The sequence below is a fragment of the Anomalospiza imberbis genome, chromosome 20 (assembly GCF_031753505.1).
Source record: "Anomalospiza imberbis isolate Cuckoo-Finch-1a 21T00152 chromosome 20, ASM3175350v1, whole genome shotgun sequence".
NCBI lineage: Eukaryota > Metazoa > Chordata > Aves > Passeriformes > Viduidae > Anomalospiza > Anomalospiza imberbis.
Window position 1 is genome coordinate 10,498,533 of NC_089700.1, and position 25,485 is coordinate 10,524,017.

Consider the following 25,485-nt stretch of genomic DNA (forward strand, 5'->3'; position numbering starts at 1 on the left):
CCCTCATCCCGGGCCTGTCGCGGCCGCTGCCCTGACGTTTGCTCGGGGGTTTGTTTCCCACAGCCCCGCGGGACCCCGTAGCCCCGCTCCCTGGCTGGCCCCGGGGTTTCTGGCGGGTGCCCCGGTCGGGCCTTGGGCACCTCCACAAGTCGCTGGGAATGGCTCCTGTCACTCCGCCTGCCCGGCTCTGTGTTCGGCCGGGACCTTCGGGCTCGGCCCCGGAGCCACGGCGCCTCATTGCCTGCTAACACAGCCAGACACGCAAGCAGGTGAATCTGAGCTTTAGACAGAGTTTTACACAAACGTTTGGCTGCTGGTGACACATTAGCAAGCAAATATTAGCCAGAAGCTACAGCAATGGATTGGAACTGCAAGGCTGAACTAGAATGAGAAATGCAAATCTATGTTCAGGCAAAGTTATTGCTCAGCTGCAGCAGCACCGAGTTGGAATTAATAGAGACTTTTCATGTTATTGTGTAAGACTTGTGACATTTCCCCCCAGGGCTTTTGGCATCTTTGCAGAAGATCCAGTGTGTAACTGATTTCTCTGACCCAAGGAAGCTCTGAGGTGTTGGGGGATACACAGTAGAGAAGCATGGCTGGTCAGTGCTGGCACTGCCACGCTCAGTGGGCTGTGTGACACCTGGTTCCTGGACAGCTCTGGGCAGGGCACTTGGAGGAGACTGGGAAATCATCGATGCTCTTCTAAAGTGGTTGGGAATTTCCAGAGAAGGCTGGTGAGAGAGGGAAAGGTCTCAGGGTGTGGCAGGAGCAGCCCAAGCGGCAGCCAGGTCTTGGGAAGAGTCTGTGCTGACCTTTGTGGGGCATCACTGGAAATTCTGTGTTCCTGTGACACCCGGAGGGGTTTGGCATCCACCCTGGGTCTGCGTGGGAAGAGTTGTTTGGGAGTGATGTGTCCTCTCCAGATAATCCAGCGGGGTTGTGTGGAAGCACACGGAGTGGCAGGAGGCAGGTGTGGGCGCTGCTCCTTCCCGTGCAGCCAGGTGGGTCAGGAGGCACAGGATGCTGTGCTGCTTCAGGGCTTCTGAGGAGACTGCTCTGCGTTTGTCACTGGACCTGTCTTTGTGGGGACAAGTGGCTCGGGATTTCCCAGTGGAACAACTTCAGCTGCTTTTTCATCTTTTGGAACTTCAGCAGCAAAGTCAGAGGGAAGCAGTAGGCCAAGGAGAGCTGGTTCATGCTTTGGGGCAGGAACGGGGAGCAGCCGAGCTAGAGTGAGTTATAAACCAGAGCCGTTCCTGGGGGTATCCGGTGGTGGCTGCAGCAGTGCAGGAAAGCACTTCAAGCCTCCTTGCAGCTTGAAAGCCTGAGCTTCCTGTTCATCTGGCAGTCACCCCCGTCAGCCTCCTCCCTTTGCAGCACCCTGGGCTCATCCTGCAGAGCCGCTGCTGTTCCCAGAGCTCACCTGGCTGAGAGCAGCACGCTCTGCACCAGCTAAGGCTGCACAAACCTGCAGGCACAGGGGGAGTTCAATGCTGCTGACCAGGCTGGCTGAAGTCAAACCTGCCCCTTGCTTATTGACACGTGCCTGCAGCAGGCGGTTGGTCTGTGAGAGTGTAAATGAGTAACTTGGAGAAACCACAGTCATGAGCAGGATTGTCCTTCCTAAATCACTGATTTGTCTAAGTATTTTTCTATGAAAAGTTCCTGATTTGCTTCTATCTTTTTGTTCAGAGCAGTCGGGAATTAATACTAAATACCCACTTAAAAACTATAAATTGTGTCACACATGAAGTGGAAAAATCCATTGGTGTTGAGACTTTGCCCTTTTGATGTCCCTAATCTGAGGATCTCAGAAGTTTGTCCGTTAAGAATTCCCAACCGACAGCCGCCCTTGGCTGTTAGCGTTGGGCAATTCCAGCATTTACAGTGCTGGAATTGGTCAAACATTCAGGGATTTGTCAAGGTCACAATCAGAGCCTGTGTCAGACTCACGGGGACCAGAACTGCTGAAACCTCTTGTGGTTTCATTCCCCCGTGTCCTCACAGCCCGAGGAGGAGGAGGAGGGCTGGATGAGCAGCTCTTCAGCATTTGCACTGTGTCTTGCTGCACAGCCAGCTCTCCTGGGCAGACCTTGCTCTCCCAGTACCTAACTGGGGGTGGAAGCAGCAGAACAGATATTTCCAGTTTGTCTGAAGGACAGTATGCGATGAGAAAAAAAATACTGTTTAATAGTTCAGGGGGATTTTCTTGAGCATATAGTTACTCCTGGCTATTTATAGCACTGTTATTTAAATATCCCAAAAGATCCAGCTGTCAGAGGGTTTTTTGATTCCTTTGAAGAACAAACCCATACTTATTTGAACAAGTCACATCATGAGAGTTGTTTTTGTAGCCTTTCCACCCACACAATCCTGGGAGTGATTCTCATTTGAGAGCTTGCTAACCAGAGGAGCAGCCAACTGAAGAGCCCCTGTTGCAAGGCACCAAGGATTCACAGCTGAAAATCCTAACTGGGGTAGTGGGACAGGCACTTCCCTGCTCTGAGAGGGACCCAGCACTGCACAGCTGCAGGAGGTTGGCTTTGGCAGTTCTGTGACACAGGTGGCTCATCCGTGACGTTAGAGCTGTCTGAGTTCAGCTCTTCTGTGCCCTGTCCTTAGAGGGGCCTAAGGAGAGGACAGACACATAAAACACGTTTGGTAATGGCTTAAGTGACCAAGTGCTGGGAGAGGACCTAAGGGAACACGTATCTCACCTGGGGCAGTGCTGGGGCACCTTCACCAACAGCTCTGAGCCGTCCTGGGCTCAGCCATGAACAATTTTCTTTTCCTCCTTGTGCAGGTTTTAGCTCCAGAACAGAATTCATTCCCCAAGTTCTGCATTTTTACTTTATTATTTTCCTTTGTAAAATATTTCAGCAGCATCAGCTGGGCAGGGATTTTGAAGCTATTTCCTTAGACAGAATTGCCTGCTCCAACAGTGCAATTTTCCCCTAAATACAGTTTTTCCAACTGCATCCATAACTAAAATAAAACTCTCCTTTCATTCCTTCCCTGTGGCTACAGTGTATTTGTGATCTCAAGTAGCCGGGAGGCTCCACTGTTAAAAGAGGAACTTTAGGAATGTTTTTGACAGCAGTGATTGAGCAGGTGCTGCTCAGGAGCTGGCTCCTGCCTGGATCCCACTCCAGGTCCAACTCAGAACTAAGGAACATTTCCTCTCAAGTAAAGAAAATGAAGTTTAACAGTTCACACACTGCTGCTCTCCCACTCATGCAGCCCCAGCTGGCACCAAGAGCACAACAGGAATCACCTGCCCAGGTGTCTGCAGGTCTGTCTGTTCAGCGTGCAGGAACAATAAGATGTCTCAGAAGAAGTCAATGCAGTCACACTTTAATGTGTCTTTACATCCTTTTACGATTCACAAAGTCAGAATATAAGTACTTATACACTCTTAATGGGGAAATAATGTATCCCCCTAAAAGAAAAATAGATGTGATTAATCATTTGTCAGAGAGGTTGCCTGACAGCTGAAACCTCAAGCTTCTAGGCAAAAAAAGCTCAAATAGACAAATTATACTGAATTGTTCTTCAAAGACCAAGCAGCTGTTTTATTACAATATTAAATTTACATTTTAAAAAGAAATATTCTGATTTATTATTCAGTTATGATAATCTTATTGAAGTGACATGAAATTCGTGACAATGGGCTTTCTTCTTCCTCAGTCACCGCAGGCAATCTCAGATCTGTGCAGGATCCCACACCCAGAGCAGCACCAGTCTGGGAAGACAAACCCCAGACACTGGATTTTAACTGGAATCTTAATTTTCCCCAGAAAAAGTGGGGTGTTGGGCTCTGTAACTGGGCTGGATCCCTCGGTTCAGCCCCAAAGAACCCACCCAGACTTGTTCCAACAGAGAGAGGACATCAGCGTCCACCACCTTCACCCTGCAGCCCCCGGAATGACCTTCGAACAACTGGGAGCAGGTTGAATTTACATTTTACTTCAAAAAAAAAGGGGGGGAAGTACATACATGAGGGGAGAATGGGGTGAACAGTAATTATCTGAAACCAGGTTTCCACCATTCTGACCCACAGCTCCCACCGGCCCGTGGCTGGGGCCAGCGGGCTCTCCGGGCTCACACCCTGGGTTTGACAGCACGACCAGGACTGGGATCACAGAAACCCTTGGGAAGCCGAGGCCGGATGGAAGCAGTGAGATCATACACAGGGTGAGTGTGTCGGACACAGCTTCTGGTTTAAATGACGGAATGCACCAGCAGGAGGGAGGAGGAGTAGTTAACAGTTACTAACACTAGAATAATCAAATTTGTATGTTATACATATACAGCAACTAACTGCTTTACAAAAAAAGCAAAATAATACAATATATTGTCACATGTATTTACAGTGTAGTAAATATACTTTTCTGTCAAATTTTACACAAAAACTATTTACAGGTGAATATACTGCATAAAAAAAAAAGGTGGGACCAACACTCTGAGTGACTGTCTGTGGTTTGTTGCATAACAATAGGACGTGCTTTGTGACTTCGGAAAAAATTAACCTTAAAATGAAACAGAAAAAGCCCTAAAACCTACAGCCCGGGTCAGAGCCAGCCCCGGCACGCACCGGGGGCTCAGCCCACGAGACTCAGTGAAATGTTCCCTGTCCTGGGAAACCTCATGCACGGTAAAGCAGAAACATCATTACAGGTAGGTTATGCACTATTCAAATACTACTGAGTTATCTTTAAGTCAGGGAAAATACAAACACAAACAGAATGTTAATTGTCTTTACAGTACTGAGCTGTGGTCAGTGTGGGGCAGGGAACGGGCTCTGAGCCAGGGGGTCACACACGCTCCCTGGGAGGGTGTTACATGGTCCACGGGTTCCAATCGGATTTTTCTGAATTTTAAGTTTCGTGTCAGAGCACAGGGACTCTGGGGCTGCAGCTCCAGCCTTTCAGCAGAGCCTGGAGCAGCAGAGCCTGGAGCAGCAGCCGCTGCCAGTGGCCCGCGGGTTGCCCGGAGCGCAGTGGCACTGGGGACTCTGGGATGGGGCTCCTGCGTGTCAGGTCAGGGCTCACACCCACACTGTCACCAGCAACAACCTGCTGGTCACCAGAGAACAGAGCAGCAGGTGGAGAAAGGATGGAGCAGCCCGGGATGGGAGCAGAGCTCCCAGGGATGGAATGGGACGGAGAGTGCTCAAACAGGGAAAGAACAAAGGAACGAGGCTGTGAGAAAGAAAGAGGCAAATCCCAGCAGCGGCTGCTGGAGGGAGCAGGAGAGCGATGTAGTGACAGTAAGGCACTCAACAACTAATTACTGATGGGAGTTTAATCATTACACAAAGGCCATGGTTCCCTGGGAGCCAAGCACAAGCTTCCCAAGCACCAGTACTAAGAGACAACGTTCCTGTCTATCAGGGCACACACGATCCCAAATTAAACCTTGGCCATCAGCAGTCCTTACACCCCAATTCACCCGTTACCTGACACAGGTGTCTGATACCTCCAGGCCCTCTCGCCAAACCTCTCATACAGGGAAAACTCCAACCAGTTCCTTCCAGGAAAGAGGAAATTCAGTTTTGTTCACTGACTTTATGAAGAGACCGTTTTTTTCAGCTGGGACTGAGGGCCTGGAGTAGTTCTCACAGAGAAGGTGACTTTCATCCCTGTCCCCTCTGCTCCCACAGCCCTGTGCTGCAGGGAACACAGCAGTTCTGATGGAGGGACACTTCTGACATGGGCGATGCAGAACAGTGAAGGGCCTGCTCTCTGCTCAAACAGAATCAGTCAGGTAGTTCCTCTGGAATTACTGTTCCTGTTTGCAGGAGACCTGCTCATATGAGAAACAACTGAAAACAGCACACCACCTTTACAAGAGATTGTTTTCCTCCTACACACAAATCCTCAGGCTTCTACAATTCCTCGTCCTCAGCAAAACGGGAAGGGCTGGAACCAGCTCGACTGGGCACAACCCAGTGCAAACCCCAGTGACACCAGGGGTGGCTCCTCACAATCCGAGTTGTGAGATGACAATGGTTTCTTCTACCCTGGGGACCCCAAACCCAAGGCTTGAGCCCCTGCTCTGTCCCTGAGCCCAGCTCAGCCTCACGGCCCTGCTTAGACCCACTCTGTGTCACCAGTGACCACGTTCCTGCCCTGGCGCCTGCACCACCCGAGTGAGGGGATTTGGTTAATTGCACCAGTTCATCCTTCTAGCCTGTTTATTCCATGACTGCTAATTCTAAGTTTTCCTCTTCTTTTGGCAAACTACTTGCATATGAAGTTTGTGTTCATAGTTTTTCCAGGACTGTAAACAAATTAAAGAAATTGTTATTTTATGAATCAATACAATAAAGGTATTTTTATTTACATAAATGTTACATTGTTACTGTGTGGATACATGGGAATGATGTGCTATAGCAATAAACTGGAACCCTTAATTGTACCATTCTCTAATAATTTAGCTGTGGAGTTTGATTTCCTGAAAGCCATAACGATTGCACTGGAGGACTGGCTTTTACCTAATGGATATACTTTTTTTTTTCCTTTAAAGCCACTGAAGGATTGTTAATTCCTACCACAGCAGAGGGATCTGAAACTGGGAAGCGGATCTGTGTGAGCCCCCAGGGACACAGCCCCTGCCAGCTCCAGCTCGCCCCGACTCAGACACCCCGCACGTGCCCGCGGGGCACTGGCACCCACAGCGGGACCAGCACCGGGACCCGCGGCCGCACGGCACCCGCTCCTCCCTCGCCAGCCAGCGGCACTGCCCATCCCAGCCGGTGCCTGACTGCCACCCGCAGCCCTGACAGCGATGGCAGCCTCAGGTTTGTGTAAGCCCCGCAGGACCCCTGAACCCACCCCCAGGAGGGGACTGCGCCACCGCCAGACGTCCCTGGGATTGGACACAGTGTCAGTTAATTTCAATTCATGTACCTTGAGCAGACGTGGCTCTTTCTGTCCGTGCTCGGGCAGCACAGGGGCAGCTTTACCACACACTATCCCCCAGAGCCGGGAAGGAACCCATCCCATTTTCCCTCCATTCCCCACTGGATATTCTGCCAGGAGCTCTTGAAGGTGCGCATTGTTGGGAAGGGCAGAACTAAAGCAGGTGCTACAATGACAGCTCAAGGCTCAGTTCTCAGGGATTTTCCCCTGTACAACTTCCTCAGGGAAGATAAAGTACAGCCAAAAAAAAAAAAAAAACCAAAAAAAAAGCCAGTTTGTCCAGTCTGGTCCATGTACAGTCCAACTGTGTGAAGCTTGGTCTGGGGAATGAGGGACTCCTGCAGCCTCCTTTTCCTCTCCCCTTTATTGCTAATTACCTGAAATTTAACCTAATCCACCACTTCTGTTAAGCTCCTTGTACTGCAGCTATCAAGAAATTCTCAGTGTGGTAAAAAAAAAAGTATACAGCTAAAATCTTATAGGTTTGGATTAAAACCAGGGCTAGAGAAACTTCCCCGGCTCAGGAAGCCACTACTACCTTGAGGCGTGCAAACAGGGTTAAGGATCAACGCTTCCCTTAGCAGGAACACCTGAGGCCAGAGCAGACACGGCGGGGCTGGGGAATGGCTTTGGATTCGAACAGGACGCGGCTCTGCAGCGCTACAGAACTCCAACCTCCCCCGGGGCACACGCGTGGTTCTGAACACCGGCTGGAACCGAGCACGGGGCAATGAAGGCGTTAACTCAGGCAGTGGGTCAGGAGTTGATCATCTGGCAAGGCTGACTGACGGGATGGGAACTGTACAGGTCAAGTGCAGCATCACACCCGGTGGAGGGCCCTCCGCGAGGGGCCGCGCGCGTCAGTCAGGTCCAAAAATAAAAAATAAAATTAAAAAGCCACAATCACACGATCTTTTTGATGCTGTGACGCTTGAAGCTGCCGGCGCTTCGCTGCTTCTGCACTTGGCTGGCGGAGCCGTGGCGCATCCTCCCGCTGTTGGCGTGGCCGGCGGTGGGCGAGAGCTCCACGTTCTCCTTGTCGATCCCTGCGGAGACACAAGCGCTGCGCTGAGCCCCGCTGCCCCGAGCCGCCCGGCCCGCTCCGCCGTGGGGATCCCCATGAAGGCCCGACCCGCCGAGCTCCGCCCGCCACCCCCGGGAAGAGTTTAGAAAGAATCAAATGCCATTTGTGGCAGGTAAGGGCTGCAGAGCCGCTCGCTCCTGCCCTCCAGCCTGTGGGGCCGGCAGAGGGCAAAGGGAGAGTAAAACCAAGGAAACCTGGCTGTCCTGCTGGAAACAAGCCTGCTTAAGTGAAGGAAGGAGGAAAACGCAAAACAAACGACCAAACTGACTCTTAATGAGTAAAGAAACCGTTTCCTAAGGAGGGTCTTGACAGGACACAGGCAGAGGGACAGGACACAGAGAAACTGAGGTCGGGACTCTTCATGAGAATTGTGCTGAGTTCAGCCCCACCAGTGGCAGGAAGAAGCTTGTGGGGGTCAGGATGAGAATGGCTCCAGACAGGTTTGTGCCCACGAACTTAGACCCTTCTGAGAAGCTTGTCCTGCAGAGCAAAACTGTTATGCTTTGCTAAAAGTCTCCCATCAAACAAACCACAAAACTCAAGTGCTTTAGTGAAGAGCCCACGCTGGCACGACACCACCACCCAATGCCTGGCGTTAGAGCCCTCAGCGGTGGCTTCGGGCACTGTCACTGCAGACCCAACAGCCCAGAGCTGGGCCTAGTGCAGACGTGCTCCTGAGCAATTGTTGCTGTGAGTTAACCCCTGCAGCAGCCTCTCCACGTGGCTGCCACACTGAGTCTGTCTGGTGAGTGCTCACCAACACCTTGCACCCATGGGACAGGTGCAGCACCAGCAATGAAGAGCAGCACGGGTGGTTTTACGCAAGAGGATACAACTACAGTCAGCAGCAAAAATTAGGATGTCTGACAGCAAATAGAAAAGTTAGAACAAAGTTCTGTTATTGTAAGTGACATATCCACAATCAGGTGCAAGAAATTCACTGGGGTTGGCATTAGTGAGAACAAAGAACACCCTCCACACTCAGCACAGGGACAATGTGAGGGCTCCAGCCAGAGGCTGCACCTTCCTCTCCTTGTGTGAGTGGCGGCACAAAACTCCCAAACTATGCTGAGGACATGAGGGGCATGAGCAAAAAAACCCTCTTCTGCAGCTTTCTCTTACTTCTCCACACAAAGCAGAAATGCGGAAGTGTGCAGCTCCTGATTTACTGCCCCACTGTCTGCTGCAGTTTAGTCCAAACTCGTGTCTCTTTGCCCGTGTGTCCCTGCAGTCAGAGCTGAGTCCTGGTGAACCTAAAGAGCTCACACCAAACACTTCATTTTAGCTTCACACGTGCAGCAGAGTGATTTCCATATTAAGCATTCATCTTGTTACCAGATTTATTCTCAAGGCTGTGGGTGACTTTGTCTGCTCTACCACCAGGTATTATTGGCATCCCCCAAGAAATGCACCAGCTTAGCACTTGCTGAAGCCATTCCCGTGTCAGAAACTGCTCCTCATGCCACAGCCCGGCCCTAACGCAGCTCAAGCAGCATTTCGTGCAAATATGATGAAAGAAGAAAGTACCTGGATGAGGCAGCTGCATGAAAACTGCAGACTTAGAGCAAGGCAGAGAAGCTTCACAGACACAGAATGAAAGAAATAAACGTAAGTGAATAATGTCCATGAGACAGGGAAGGGGAGGGAAAGGAACAGAGATGGTGACAGACAAAACATTTATAAACAATGTTCCTGCATAGTTGTTTCCAGATGCAAGAAATGAATTTTTCATGTATCTGCAACTTAGTATTAGCAGCCATAATAAAAAAACTCACTTGGCTGAAAATGTTTCATTTAACTGAGTGCTGCTGAACACGTGGCCTTCACACTGGTGTTTTAAATTTAATTTCCAAGCAAACAGTGCTCAGAGTGCCAGCAGTGTGTTGTTTCAGACTCGCTATTAACCTGAACGAGTTCCCTAGTTCCCAACTCTGTTTGTGGAGACCCTTAACCAGCCTTTGACAAAAGCCATCTGTTTGCACAGCACTTGGAAGGAATGTCTGACAAGCTGGATTAATTCCTTCCTCTCAGCTTGTAAAGGAAGAGGGAATGGAAAGTGGGGCAGAAGGAAGGAGGACATTTACAGAGCAAAATGCTTCTTTCCCTTGCAAAGAGCCCAATCCTGCACCATCACCTCATCCTTGGAAACGAACTGCTGGAGCTGCCACCGATGCTGTGTTCCAAAGGGAAAGATGCTGCCCAGAATGTCCTTCCACACTGACAGCAAGGTAAGAAAGCCCTGTTCTCGAACCATTCCAACAGCCCTGCCTTACTCCTGCTGCTCCTGCACCCCGAACAAACCATCCCAGTGCCTGTGAGCCAGGGATCCCCTGCAGGGCACATGTTCCACATACAGGTGCTGCTGTTCTGATGCCCTTAGTTCTCTTCCCTTCTCATGGAGTGACCTGGGAGACAATTTTTGTGCTGGATAAAATCCAGGATCTGAATCAACGGGGTAACAGCTCAGGAACAATTTCATATTCATTTGACTCCACAATGCACCAATGTTTGACACATAAACACATCCAAAGAGCCAACGAGGCTCCTAAACCAGGAAATTCCCCCATTTCCCCCACCCAGATGGTACCAGAACAGGCACTGACCTGGGGAGTGCTGGGAAGTGGCAAGTGAGGTCATGGAGTTGGAGAGGTTGAGGTTTGCAGTGATGCTGAGCTGGCTCTGCACCGCTGGAGGATACGGAGAGGTGGGGGTCAGGAGAGATTCTTCACTGGTTTCCTCATCAATTCCAGGCAAATACGTGTCAATCAAGGCATCAAGGAACTTCACTATGAGCTCAGCATAGTCTGGGATTTGGGTTTGCTGTGGGAGATGGGGGAAAAAAAGATTGTTCTTTCCTTGGCACTTTCCTGTCAGTTTGAGCTTCGCTCCAGAGTTCACGCTCAAGTCCCACTGTTTTGCCTGCAAATTTTCAAGAGTATTTTATGTATCTGTAAAAACCTATTTGTGGCCTTGTCCAGACCAATCTAAATGAACACACTGCAGATCAGGTGTCAGTGTGATCTCAGTGTGTGGGAGCCCAGGGGCAGGAAAAGGGGCTGCAGAGCCCCTGCCCCAGCCCCACACCTGGGCCACCTCCCTTGGGATGGTTGGACACACAGGCAGTGCTCCACTGGCTCTGCTCCAACAGAAAATTTAGCCTCGTGGAATCATCACTCTTTTCAAATTAACCCCCTACCCTGTCAGATACATGTAATGAACTGACCCTGGGGGCAGGAAAAGCTGCACTCACACACCTGGCTGCTTTTACTCCACTTTGATAACTTATCTATCACAGCACCTGCTGCAGGCCCAGGGCTGGTTTTGGCCCTGGTGGTGCCCCTGATGCTCCTTAGGAGCATCTTTGCTGCAGCACCAACGTGCCCAGAAAGGCCAAACAGCCCCGACCCGAGCTCTTACCTTGGAGAAGGGGCCAGCAAACCTCCACAGCCCATTAAATCCAAAACCTGCAACAACAAATGGAACACCACCATGAAAGCCCAGCTCTCACCTGACACAGAACAGAGTGCTCCCAGTACAGCACATTTTTTAAAAAAAGGAAAAATATTTACTCTGTAAATAGGACGTTTGGTATTGGGGTGGAGACTCCTCATGGTAGACAACACTCTGCACAATCCCATGAATTGGATTCAACAAGTTTGGATCCTGGCACAGCGATAAAAGGGTATTGATCTTGGAATCCAATAAGTTATGCCTGAATAAAGGAAAAGTGGCTTAGTTTTTGGTCATTAAATAAAATAAACCTGCAGTTCCCAACTGACTTTAGCAACCAGCAGTTCAACTGGGATTTTCCCTCCCCCTGCAGTGATTTCAGAACACAATTCCCAACTCTGTTCCATGAGGACTCTAATGATGTGCTCAGGTCAGTTTGTGAACACCTGCTCACCTTAATTTGTGACAACTGGGTTTCCTTTACACATATTCACTCCAGCAAAACTACAGCAGGTGTCTAAAGAAACACCCAAAGAACACCTGAACACCTGCACTAGGCTTTAAATCAGATTTGAAACCCCTGGGGCACAAGTTAAAATCAACCAGCATGGACAGACTGCAGCCTATAACCTCCACAAAACCAAGTGCCTTGTAGATGCTTGTCCTGGAGCAGAGACCTCTAAAGAAAAGCCAGGTACAGAGTTATTGAAACCAGAACTTCAGGTACTCACACAACAGGAAAGACCTTTGGGAAGACAACGCTGGCTTCTGCTAAATACTCGTAGAGGATGCGCTGGTCGAACTCGTCTGTGGTGTATTTCACCAGCGTGGCCTGGCAGGGAAGGAGCCATTAGTGCACCTGGGTGGTTACAGCCTTTGCCTAAAGGGTTCAAGATTTCTGACTACCAGAAAGCAGTGTTAGAAAAGATTGATTTTATGTCTCTGTTGAGAAACAACAGAACTGGTTGGCAACAATTTGTTTTTTGCCAATAAATGTATCTCATCAGTTTTTTACACAACTGAGTCTTTCTGAATCGTAGCTGGAGTGGGAACTACAGGGGTACAGCTGAAGAAAGTGCTATCACACTCCACCTCTATTATTAGTTAATGACTTATAACTGAATTATCCTAGGATTCCAATAACGCTAGTTTCTTTTAAACTATAACGTATTGATAACCTTTTATTATACAAAACAGTTTGTCATAAACTCAGCCAGGAAAAACTCCAAGGAGCATGTTTGTTTTGCTGGGAGATAAAAGGACATCAGAAAATAGCAGAGAACACACAGAAGAAAGCTTACAAGAACTGTAAGCAGCAGTGCTTGAATTTTTGGGTCAGTCAGAACTTCTTCATCCAGGAGGACATTTGACTCGGAAACGGAAACTTTCCGGAGGTGCGGGTGTTGCTGCGGTGATATTCTCTGGGTTTCTGCCAGATAAAAAAGAGCAACTCATCCAGAGCAAAATAAACCCAAAGCAAGACAGAATCAGGTTCTGCACACCGGAGTCAGTCATGTGCAAACCTCAGAGTTCACCGGCCTCGTCACAAAGGTCAAAGCAACGACTGCGCTGTAGTGCGGCAGCACTGGACCACTACATGGGATGTGTTATCAGATGGTAAACAAAAACCCCAATTTCCTCTTCGGTGAAATACAGGCCCAGGGGTGTAAGTACCAAATTTAGGGTCAGGCAGATACAAGAGAAGAACCCTGGTCTTGCATTGCAATTGGGGGTGAGGGCACAGGAAGCAGATGGGGGAGAAGATGAAGAGAGGCATTCCAGGCATCAGCTCACGTTCCATCACCTGCAGGAATTTGCAGCTGGGGCTTATTAACTTATAGAAGGCCAAATGCTATTTATTTCATTGTACTCCTATATGCAGTCCTTTAGAGCTGCCCCTGATTCTGCATCTGTAAACTCAGCAGCACCAGTGCAGCTGCCAGAGATAGGAAGGCTGCACCCTGCAGAAGCCATTGCTAAGAAAGGTGCTTCTCCCTTACCTTGGAGTAACCTTGGTAAGTAAACACTGAATTTAGAAATAGTCCTTTGTATAGATATACAAAGCGTTTATAATTAGTATTATTCTTAAAATGTTAGTCCTGTGTCTCACCCATTTCATAATCATTTTCGGCTACTCTCCTCATTTTGGGAGGCGTTGTGATTCCAGATTCCATGTCTTGCCTTTTAGGAGCCTTTGTGTCCGATATCAAATGGTCAAAACTTTTCCTTGTACCTAAAAACAATTTATCAAGCAATTAAAAACATTAAACCTAAATCCATATTCTAACTTTTTTTCTGATTTTCTGGCCAAGCTACTCCCCTATCTACCACGTGTTGACAGGAATCTGTGGACCTTTTCACCATTTTCAGGGATGGGACAGAAAATACGATCACACCATGCCGCTCTCCATCACAGCTTCCAGAGTGCTTCACAATACACAGGAGGGAGCATGCAATTAGTCAGAGGGGCATGCCATGGACTCCTGGCCCCCACACAGAATACACATGCCAGGACGTGGTTACTGAGAAGGAAGCAGGAAAGGGCTGGAATGAAGGAAATGCCCCTGTTCTTCCACCTGTGTAATGCCAAAGGGCTTCCACAAGTTCTGCAAAGCAACTCAGCTTGTTCCTCTGATACACGAGTTTGTTGTCAACATGATGCACTGAGAAGCCGTAAGTACAAATCAGATTGTTTACACACATCTACCATGTTCTGGGACCGTCTCCTCCAGCCTCAACCAGAGCACTCAGTGGAGAAGCTAAAAATCCACTTCCTGGGTTTGCTGGAAAGGGCTGGGAGCACAACACTGGCACTAGGCACCTTCGGGATCTGGAATATCTTTTTTTTTCTCCACTTCAACATGCACATTTTGAGCATTGCTTTCGCTCCCCCCCTTTGTTACCAAAAGAACTGAGTCCTCTTTAACTGTCCAGTGCCCTGAAATTTGCATTTTGCAGAAACTGCATTTATTCCTCTTCATCAGGAATAAGCCCTTAAAGCCAGAACTAATACAAAACCAATTTTTCTCCAGTAACGCTTCCCGGGGTATTCTGTAGACAGATCAATAAATTAGTTATGTTAATAACCTAGAAGCTTTTTAGTGTTGGCTTGTGAAGGCTGCCCCATGTCCAAGCTCATGGATTTCCGGGTGCGAGGGCTGATCTGTCCCACTGTTGGGTAACTGGCAGCCAGGTGTCTGTCTGACCCCTTGGGGGATGACCAGGGCTGGTGTTCCTTTAGTGTCCTGAAAGTGCAGAGAAATTAAATTAAAAAAATCTTAAATCTGTGCTATTTAGGCAGAGGATTTTCAAGCAGTCAAACTATCCATTCTTAAACCCATCTTTCCTACCTGCCTAATTTCCCCAAAACACATAATAACAAATAGTAATTGCTTTGCTTGCAACGATGTCTCAACTACTGAAAACAAACAATCTGATGTGAATGTGATGCTGAAGGGATAAAAAAATAACGCAATGAAAAAAACACAAGCAAATCAGCCTATGGGGCAAGATGAAATATATTTTAGCAATCAGCTACTCCAATCTCAATGCTAAAAAGTGAGATCATGAGTGAAGTGCTCCCTGTTGAGGACACAGGCTCTCCTTGGCACTTCCAGTTGATTTCCTGGCTGATCTCTCTGGCTGCACACAGGCTGCAACAAGGTGTCAAGGCTTCCCAGTGGCACAGACAGCTCCATGCACTGGAGCTCTTAAAAGGACAAACAAAATGTTCTTCTAAAATATAAATGAGATTAAATCAGGTCTTGTAGAAAGATTTTAGCAAAAGGTTCAACAGCCTCCAGAGCAGTTAAGCTCTGAAAATTGAATCTGTATGAATTGCACATCCAAATTTCTCTGACTCCTGATCCCAGTGTAAGGAGCAAATTGCTCAGGAGCCACCACAGCCCACGGACTCAGTGCTACCAGCGGGGCTCAGTTCTCAGCACAGCACTGCTCACTCACTAAAGGAACCAGGCTTTGCCATGTGGGTAACTCATCTAAAAGTGAGACCACCAACCTATAGCTAGTGTCACTGTGATGGATGGGGTATGTATCCATGGGAACGTTTTCCATTGAAACGTCTGTCAGCAAGAGAGACTTCCTGTGCTTGAGGCTGCAGCGGCTCCGCACCTCCTCCGACACCGTCAGCAGGGCTGCAGAGACAGCAAAGGCAAGGCAAGGGAAGCTTTCCACAGCAGGAACAGTGAACAATGAAACAATTCCATCCATCTGCATTTCTTACATGCATCAATGTACATTTACATCAACACCACTGAGCTGCAGCTACACCTTAGGAAACGTACAGATTAAAAGCAGGTCATTTAAAAAGGGTTCTGTTTCCCATCCAGTCACAATGACAAGATTTACAAATTTGCCCTCACATGGTCACAATTTCTATGTCCAGACCATTGGAAACTTGAAGGCTGTCAGGCTTATACTGGAGTATTTACACCAGGAAACCTCCAGCCTCCCTGAAGAAGTCCCAAAGCTGCAGAGGACGTGCTCTGCTGGCAAAGCCCTCAGTCTGAACAAAGCCTTCCCAATGTGCCCACCCTGACCACATTCCTCTCCACCAGTTACACGTTTTCTTTGTGCTGGCACAATTTTAACAACCTGAACCTGAAGGAATTCCACAATAATCCAGTCCTTTTCAGCCAGCTCAGACTAGAAAGGAGGTTTGGTTCATTACCTGCCAGGTAAGCCACGCTCTGGGTGTTCACCTCGAACTTGTCACAGTTCCTGTGTTTGTTAACCAGAGCAAGGAGTGTGTGCAAAATCCTCACTGTTCTTGCTACAGTGGTAGGGGAAGGATGCCTGTACCCTAAGAAACAAAAGATTGTATTTAACTTCTGAATCCATATTTATGAAGCATTAATATTTTGAAAGCATTTAAAAATATTTTCCAGCACGTTCTCAGACATTCCATCTCAAGGGTAAGAGAGCGCAGTGCTACCAGAAACGGCACATTTAAGACTAATTCTTTCTACCCCTCCCCTCAAAACTGCATAATTTCAAATGTCTATGCATACATTATATCTGTTATCTCACCAGTCTTCTAAAAATCCCAGTGAGCCTGAGCACAGGCAAACAGGGAGAGATGTTCTTGGAGAAAGAAGTAAAAGACTGCAGCAAATGAAGCTCTGCACCTTGTGACAGTTCAGAACTTTCAGAAGCAGCACTAAAGACCTTCACAGGAGATGTATAAAGGAAATCTGGTGAAGTCCTTTAATCCAAGAGTGTTTAATTCTGTATCTACTCTGTTATCCCAGTAACTCAAAATCCATCACCCAGTGTGGCCCCTTTATCCCTTGACTTGTTTTTATTCCTGAATTAAGAGCAACAAACAAAGAGCAGTATGCACTCTTACCTTTCAGGAGATGTCCCACTAGTGCAAAGTTAAAGTTGGAGTTGAAATTTAGCCCAACAAAATGATCCATCTGCTTGCAGTGCCACTCGAGTGGTCTCCTGATCTCCATGAACACTTCTTCTGGGCTCTGACCCACAAAAACAAAATATAAGAGCACCTCAGTTGAAGTTACTCAGGACATGTCAAGTTTGTTGGGTTTTTTGTTTAATTGACAGAACAGTTCCTTCAGAGGCTACAGGAAAATATCAAACACTGTCTCAAAGATCACATCTGTACATTTCTGTTCCAGTTTCCAACAGAGTAATGACAACTTCTCTCCACATCTTTATCACCCAGGTGAAACAATTTCTAACGCAAATTCAGGTTTAGTTGCTTGACAAGTGTTCACAAGGACAAAGCTGGGTTTTTTTCCCCTTTTCTGTCAGCTCTGACTGCTGCCACGAGTGCAGGCTGTGGGCTCACCTTGTCGTTGAACACGCGCAGGCTGTCCAGGGTGTGCAGGTTCTGCTCCAGCAGGGCTGTCCCTGCCGAGTACAGGTTCACCTCATCCAGCTGCAGCACGGCCATGGCCACCCAGAACAGAGCCTTGTGCATAGGGGAGTCCTGCAGGGAGAGAAAGAGCCACCACTGCCCTTTAGAGCCAGTTCCTGCAGGTGAAAGAACCACCAGGACGGAGGGGAGGGTTTGTCCCCCTTGCAGCAGGTTTTGTCCTCAGCCACATCCATTCCAAGGGACAGATGCTCACATGGACCTGTTAATGCACTTCACAGGCGAACAGTGGAAAGGAAATGAATTCCAAGCCATTCCTCCTCACCCCCATCCCTTCCTTGCTCAGTGTCAGACCCACGTTGCCCTGTACCAGCCTGTCCAGAAACGGGTCTGTGGGTCTCCATCTGAACGTGGACTGCAGCTCCGCACACACAACTGGGCAAGCACTTCCTCATCAAAACCAGAACCACACACAGGCGGAACTGGCATTCAACACACCCTGGGTCCCTTGAGCAGAGCTGGTTCCAGAACAAGTTTTATCCACCACCGGGAGCTGCACGCGGCTCTTTGTTCCTGCTGTGCCCCTGGTGCGCTCTGAGGCAGGATCCTGGCAGCGACCCTGGCTGGCTGAACGAGCAGCCCCCCACACGTGGCCATTCCCCCAGCCCTGGCGTGCAGGGCAGCAGCACACGCAGCTGAAGGCAGCACTGGAGCCTTGTGGAAGGAACGGGCACAGCCTGGGCACAGCCTTTGCCCAGCTCCAGGGCCCCGCTCCGGGAAGCAGAACAGAACATTCCCCAGCATTTCTCAAGCCTTTGCACTGGTCCCACAATCTGCCACACTTCCCATATGTGCTCCTTCCGTGCACGAATCACAGTGAAGTGGGAACTTCAGAAACCCCAACATTTCACTTGTATTTCTGAGATTATACCCATAATCATGATTTACAAAATACATTCTCTGTTTATTCAAAAAGCCAGTGATTTACCTTGTTAAGAAGAGGCTGCAGCTTGGTGAGGGCTATAACTGTGGCTTCTATTAGAACTTGGCTATTATAATTATCAGGGCCTTTTAAACAGCTCTCAAGTCCCTTTTTGAAAAAAGAGAGTAATTAAAAATACAACCATAATTACATTTTGCTTTGTAAAAAGAAGATCAAAGCTCCGCACAATAATTGTTTTTCTCAACTACTTACAAAGCCTGAGCTCATTCTAAACCAACTCTCAAGAACTTTTCCAAATGGAGATTTAGACAGCAGAAATAAATGTATGACTGCACAATGTGTACCCTAACAGTCAGGCTGCAGGGGGTTGTAAGAGCTGTAGAAAAGCTCTTTTATCATTTAGACACTATTCCATTAAAGTTTATGTCTATAAAACTCTAATGAAATGCTCAAAGGACACATATTTAGTACATTGTTCACCTGCTGTGGAACACAACCTGCTTTAGAATGATGGAACATCACTGTCAGGCCAGGCACCTGCTTCAACGTTTTCTGATAGAAATCAGCCCTTTACTATATTCACCTACAACACATGAGGTCATTCACTTCCTTTCAGTGAAAAAGGAAGCTATGCATCATGTGCATGCTGGTAAATGCCTTAACAGAAAACTTCTCATTTATCCAAATACTGACTGCTGGATCCACCTGTGTCAGGAGTTTTAAACTCAATACTGAAACCTATTGATACTCTAGAAGTCACAGCAGTGATGGAACTCATTCCATTTAGATTCAGAAGCCACCAAATCCATTTAAATTCAGAAGCCTGGCCTACAGAATGTGAATTTCCAATCAGTTCTATACAAGAATATGCTGGAAGAAACATTTATCCTAAAATTATGCTAAGTTCTATATCTGATGGGAAGCTAAAGCTAAAAATAGCTACTTAATGAGTCATAAAGGAAAAGAAACAGATCCATATACCTTGCTGAGAATTCGGATTATTTGTTTTATTTGTCCATGAGACACTCGTTTACTTATACATCCAAAAACAACCAGTGCTCTTGGCTGCAGGGAGGGGTTGTACTGGAATGCAAACCTGTGAAGAAACAGAGCACATTGCATTAAACAGCATATCTACAACAAAATAAATGCACAACAAAAAGATGAGAACTCTGGGTGAACTGCACAGGCAGGGAGGGCTCAGGGTTTGAAGCCCATGACTTACTTTTGAGCTAGTTCAGTCCACTGGTCCAGCCACTTGCACGTTGGAATATCCCTCATGCAAGCCTAAAGAGAATTAGATTGTTTGAATAGATGTAGCATGGAGAAAATGCACAACTGGGAACGTGCAGAAGTTTGGCTCTCAGAAATCAGATGTTAACTGCCAGCAGGGAGGAGGCACATCCCCGGCCCCTGCTGCCTGTCCCTTAGGAGTCACCCCTGTCCCCACCACCTCCGTGATCTCCAGCAGGGCCCTGTCCCTTAGGAGTCACCCCTGTCCCCACCACCTCCACGATCTCCAGCAGGGCCCTGTCCCTTAGGGGTCACCCCTGTCCCCACCACCTCCACGATCTCCAGCAGGGTCCTGTCCCTCAGGAGTCACCCCTGTCCCCACCACCTCCGTGATCTCCAGCAGGGCCCTGTCCCTTAGGGGTCACCCCTGTCCCCACCACCTCCACGATCTCCAGCAGGGTCCTGTCCCTCAGGAGTCACCCCTGTCCCCACCACCTCCGTGATCTCCAGCAGGGCCCTGTCCCCACGCACCTCCATGATCTCCAGCAGGGCCTCGGTGACCGTCTCCAGCGAGGTGAGGGCGAAGGTCTCGCGCTCGTAGGAGCCGGGCGAGAAGGACCTGTCGCGGTAGCTGGAGCGGAACGCGATCACCGCCGCTGACTTCACTTTGCTAATCCCAAACAGCAAATAAAACTTGGGCAGAGAGAACTCCGTCAAGCTCAGCCTTAAAACTTGCTTGGTCTCCTCTGTTGAATAAAGTTGCACGTATTAGATTCACACCAGGGAAATTCAAATTCATATTTTCCTGCCCCAGGGACACCAACAGCCAAGGTCCTTGTGCCCATTCCGACACCGCTCCCTTTGCTATTGCCCCGAGTCAGGCCCAGCAGTTCTGCTCTCCCACCCTGACTGCTGAAACCAGGCACGCGGAGTGGATTCTAGAGACTGCTTCAGAGGAACTTGTTTAAAGATGTGGCTCTGTGTGTTCTCCTCACAGTGATTCAGAAAATGGAAACCCAGAGTGCTCCTGCTCTGAAATACCGACAGAACTGGAAGTTCAAACTGCAGCAGACTCTGCTTTTGGCTCTGGCATTCACATGAAGAAAGACACTTAAAGCAGAAGAAAATGATGGCTCTACTCAGGCACTGAGTATCTTTACAGTTCTGACCTTTCAGCTGATTTCAGTGCACTTCAAACCCACCGTGTGAGCAGGAGGCTCAGCACCCCTGTGCATCAGAGCACACACACACAGACACCTCTGCCTGTGTGTGTGTGTGCACACCCACTCTCCCTGCTGATATGCACAGACATAAAATGAGATTTCAGACACTTAAAAAAAGGTAAGATCACATACATTTCGAATTTTTCTTCTGCACAAAATTCAGTCTGGTTTTACATTGTGCTTCTGGGCTAAGAAGTGCCAAATTGCTAATATCAATTATTTTAGGACTTCTAAAATACAGCAGTAGATAAAATACCTGTTTTAACACTAACTTCACCATTCCCTTATGTAACTGGTATTTTTGTTACCGTGTTACGCAACCCTTCACAAGATGTACACGAGCCAGTTTCAGCACAGATGTATTTTCTCCTTTCCTTACCAAAAAATCACTGGTACTTTCTTCTCTTTTTCTAAAACCCATTATACAAACAATTTATGCTATGCACCTGCTCTAAGTAAGATATTTTTTAATTACATACTCATTTCTTGTTGATCATAATCTCATTCTGATTTGTATTCATGCTGAACTACAACCCACTATTTTCAAACTCTCAGAATAGTTTGCAGAGAAAGGCAACTCAAATATTTGTTAAACAAATTAAGGATGCAATCAGCTTCATTGAAAATCCAAAAAAGCTCACCACTGAAGTGAAGCTGTGAACAAGTGCAAAGAGAGTGAATGATGTTGATGACGAGCCCGTGAGTGGAAGCTCTGAGGGAAAGGGGCCCCGTGGCCACCAGCAGAGTCACCACGTGGAAGAGGTAGGGGAGATGTGCAGCCACGTCCAGGGAGTTGTTGAAGGAGAGCATGAGCATGTACCGAGCCAGAATGGCAATGTCATCCCACATCAGGTGCTGCTCCAGCGTGGGCGTGGGGGACAGACAGGTCTTGTCAATGATTTTACACATCCTCCCAATCACCTGAAAAGAGAGCAACCATTTTGTTCTACTCAAACAGGGAGCACAGCTCAGAATTTCAGTAAAAACCATCAACACTTAACACTGAAATTACTCTACTGCTTGGAACATATTTTATCATGGGTTTTGCATTGTTGCCTGTCTTGAGTTACCAGAAAGCATCTCAGTGTCACATTAGTAAATAAGTTGAAATTATTCTATAAGAGGAAATGAAGGCAAAGAGAGAACTCACTTTGCTTGACACCAGTTTGACATTGCCAGAAGCCAGAGCTACAGCTGTGTCTGCCATCACCTCAGCTTTGATGGAGCCCAAGCCTCCCGTGGCACTGGTTTTGATGAAACTGTCCAACACTACATCCAGGAGATCTGTTATCTGACAGAGAAAAAGAGTCAGATTAACTTTTCCACCGTGAACCACCAGCAGTCATTCATGTCATTAGCTGAAGATGCATGACTACCACAAACTGAAGCATCCATTTTAGTGACTTGTTATCCTTTTGGCAAAAAGCTGTATGTAAATTTTAGAAGCATAAAGCTGAATTCCATTAGGTTTTACTACCAGCGATTCAGAGCTAGAAACTGTAATTTAGCACTATTTCTATTTCATTTTCCACTCTAAAGCACAACTCTTTAAAAAACGCTGACCCCAGTAAGAAGAAACCTGATTTGAAGTGCAAGGAAACACAGGCTTGTTTACAAGCTCTGCAGAAGCGGTACCTGTCCCAGGCTGCCCCATATCTTGGCCTGAATGGAAGGGTACATCTGTTTCTCGTTGATGGTCATGGTGATGAGCTTGTCCAGGATGGCGGTGACGCGCTGGCGCTTGGCGTCGTCGTTGTGCTTGCAGAAGCGCACCAGGTTGGACAGCCAGGGGGTCATGTACTCCAGGCACAGGTGCTTCAGCTCAATGCCTGCAACAACAGCACTCGTCACACGCTGGCCTCCCTTCATAAATAACTCTTCCTCAGCACTTTTCCTTTCAGTTTTAGTGCCTAAAATAATTACTGTCCCAGCTGAGCAAAGAACACTGGGCCAGCAGAGCAGCTTCAAAAAGGCATGGCAAAAGGAGAGCAACGGAGCCAATGAGGAAGCTCTGTTGACTAAGCTAGATCTAAAATCTTTCTAGAGATTAGAATCTTTTCAAATTCATGGTTGGCACTAACCAGCACTGCAGTTACTTACTGGATTTGCTAAATCCTGAAATACACTCCTCCAAGAACTCCAAGGTGAGGTGTGGCTCGTTTGCTGCAAGAGTCTTACTGATAGATACAATAAATAGTGTGTTGTTGGCAGGAATACACAGACCTGAAGTTTCCAGTAACTGGCCCTCAATCTTTAAATTAAAGGTACAGGTTAAGGCACATAGAAGATTATAGGCAGCAGACCTGTAACAAAGCAAACAATGTGATTTGTAAGAGCTTTCTTGTACTTTTGAACATATACATGTTACACACCACAGTAATGACATTTCAAAAATCAATTCAATCCTGCTTGTAGTAGAAATTACATCTAAATTCCCAAACATTTTCCCCTGGACTGGTTACAATTTGGAACAAAAAAGAATTTCCTTGGAGGAATAGAAGAAATTATTCCTCCACTTGCTCTGAATAATTTCTGATAAGGTTACAGAGTATGTTTGAAGGGCTTTGTATTGGGCTTCTCAGAAAAGCCTGGAGTTCCAGGGAATTCTAAATCCCTCCAGGTGCACCTGAGCTGCTGGGAGAGAGCCTGCCCAAAGCCCAGGTCAGCACCCAGCCTGGGGGAGCCTGTTCTGACACAAATCACAAGCTGCTCTAAGGGGTACAGCTCCCATGTTCTTAAACACAAAGCTCAACACCATGGAAATCATATGTACCCAATAAACACAGAGTGCAAAGCAGAACCACTGCTCCTTATAAAGAGAAATTAAGTTTCCTTCATGCCTTCACTTCCTCTCTGACAGTGTGTGCCCTTCTTCACTCATAGGAACTCAATCTTTAAAAAGATGCAATTTATTAAGAATTGCATGTTACGGAGCTGTGGTGAAAGAGAAATGGTTTTGCTCAAGAGAGGCTCTCTAGCAGTGAAGCAGCCCTGGGAAGCCCCCGTGTACCGCAGGCTGGGGTCGGAGCTGCCCAGGTTGAGCAGGGCGATGTTGAGCAGCGTCCCGGGCACGTCCTTGGGGCGGATCTTGGTGTGCTGGGGGATGGAGTCGGGCTGGGACAGCTCCCACCGCGTGCGGATGTGGATGATGGACCTGACGATGGCTTCACACTCCTGGTGCATGAAGGTCAGCGGGGTGCCCTGGTTGGCAATGGTCAGGGTGAACTGGTTCTCATCCACCAGGCAGATCTCCTCGATCTCAGAGGCGTAGTAGATGTCATTGAGGAACACGGTCTGGCCCAGCACCCGCGTGCGCTCTGCCGATGTCACCTGCACCGCTGTCGAGCCAACCTTGGGGACAGAAGAGAAAACTGCTGCAGCACCTCTTGGTAATCACACAGAGAAAACCCTCACACTTCTACGTTTAGGAAAGATAAATGTACGAAATTTTGTACTTCCTAAGGGGGCGTACTAGAAAGCTGTGATTTCTCCTCGAGGCAAGGGAGGAGAATTAAGAGACAGTAAAATATACTCCAATCCTTAAACAAAAATAACAGATCACTAGGAACAGCATTAAAAGCACTTACTTTAATAGAAACTTTGGTGTCTTTATGAGCCAGTTTGAGAGCATTGTGAAACACTTTCAAGTCCTCCTCCAAAGCCAAGGTAGCTGCTGGGAGTTTCTGCTGGTCATGTTCGATGTGCTCTGCCAGCTTCCCTGGAGAGTCTATGAAAACAAGCCTTTTGCTCCCTTTCAAACCTGTCAAGAGCCTTTCATGGTATTTGGTGTATTCTCTGACCCAAGAGTTACAGTTATAAATAAAAACTGCTGCGACATTTTCATAAGCAAAGCCTGGAAAAACTACAAACCATTTAGAAAGAAAGTCTGTTTTAAAGCGATTACTGGGGCCAGCGTGTGTGAGGTCCACCACGATTTCATATGGCTTTGCATAGTATGGCTTCAGGGTCAGCAGCACGTGGTAGATCAGCAAATCCCCGTTGATCTGACCAGTCTTGAACCTGTAAGACAGACATGGCTGGGTCACGTTTGAGGCCCACAGCACAAACCCCTGAGTGCCCAGGCACACCAAGAGCACCCCCAGTCCTGTCCATGAGCCAGACTGACCCTTGTGACAGCCCTGCAAACACCCTGGGGCCACTGCAGGGCACTTGTGACAGCCCTGCAAACACCCTGGGGCCACTGCAGGGGACAGCACGCTGGCCCCGGGCACTGCCTCACACTCCAGCCACGTTTAGTGCCCAGGATGAGGGGGCTTGGATTTAACTCAGCTTCATCCTGAAGTGCCCCACGACCTCTAAGTGCCTCTAACTTTCTAACAGCCTTAGATTCAAATTAGATCTATATTTGTATGTGGAAAAATATATTTATCTCAGGAGTCTTAATAATCAAACATCCACACCCCAACTTTTTCAGAGGGTCCAGAGCCACTCCAGTTACTCTATCCTGCAGTACTCCAGTGCTTGGGGGTGTTTCTAAGAATGGTCATGCCTCTGAGGAGTACAGAGGACTTGCCTACAAAAATACTTCTTTTCAAAAACATTCACATAATTGAGAATATTTTTTCTCACTTAAAGGTTCTCTGAATTTTGAGACTGGGCAATGCATTTGCCTAAACGACATCTCCAGGGTTCACACAGCAGACTGAATTCTAGCAGGAAGAATTAATTAAAAATAGATTCATCAGCAGCTTGTGAAATTTTAAGGTATTTTTAAATACCTGTCACTGTTCTGAGCTGTCATTAACTCA

General features: G+C 47.7%; 1 protein-coding gene and 1 long non-coding RNA gene across 4 annotated transcripts in view; one reads left to right on the forward strand and one right to left on the reverse strand.

The window, feature by feature from the left end:
* Positions 1-3,341: 3,341 nt before the first annotated feature.
* The window catches only part of NF1 (neurofibromin 1), a 75,841-nt gene continuing 53,697 nt past the window's right edge, over positions 3,342-25,485 (reverse strand). For all 3 annotated transcript variants that reach the window (XM_068210704.1, XM_068210705.1, XM_068210706.1), the window contains 22 exons: positions 24,304-24,736; positions 23,727-24,067; positions 22,817-23,019; positions 22,352-22,545; positions 21,867-22,007; positions 21,358-21,637; positions 20,025-20,239; positions 19,486-19,547; positions 19,242-19,356; positions 18,306-18,407; positions 17,291-17,431; positions 16,829-16,955; positions 16,151-16,282; positions 15,479-15,614; positions 14,548-14,705; positions 13,571-13,693; positions 12,762-12,889; positions 12,192-12,292; positions 11,580-11,722; positions 11,428-11,474; positions 10,614-10,830; positions 3,342-7,972 (listed from right to left, as the gene is read on the reverse strand). In XM_068210704.1, the coding sequence (XP_068066805.1) occupies positions 7,830-7,972; positions 10,614-10,830; positions 11,428-11,474; positions 11,580-11,722; positions 12,192-12,292; positions 12,762-12,889; positions 13,571-13,693; positions 14,548-14,705; positions 15,479-15,614; positions 16,151-16,282; positions 16,829-16,955; positions 17,291-17,431; positions 18,306-18,407; positions 19,242-19,356; positions 19,486-19,547; positions 20,025-20,239; positions 21,358-21,637; positions 21,867-22,007; positions 22,352-22,545; positions 22,817-23,019; positions 23,727-24,067; positions 24,304-24,736 (3,682 nt within the window). In that variant the 3' untranslated portion in view covers positions 3,342-7,829. The remainder of the gene's footprint in view (positions 7,973-10,613; positions 10,831-11,427; positions 11,475-11,579; positions 11,723-12,191; positions 12,293-12,761; positions 12,890-13,570; positions 13,694-14,547; positions 14,706-15,478; positions 15,615-16,150; positions 16,283-16,828; positions 16,956-17,290; positions 17,432-18,305; positions 18,408-19,241; positions 19,357-19,485; positions 19,548-20,024; positions 20,240-21,357; positions 21,638-21,866; positions 22,008-22,351; positions 22,546-22,816; positions 23,020-23,726; positions 24,068-24,303; positions 24,737-25,485) is intronic.
* On the forward strand, positions 8,018-12,479 carry LOC137485946 (uncharacterized). Its single transcript, XR_011005509.1, has 2 exons — positions 8,018-9,622; positions 10,126-12,479. It is a non-coding gene; the product is annotated as an uncharacterized lncRNA (long non-coding RNA).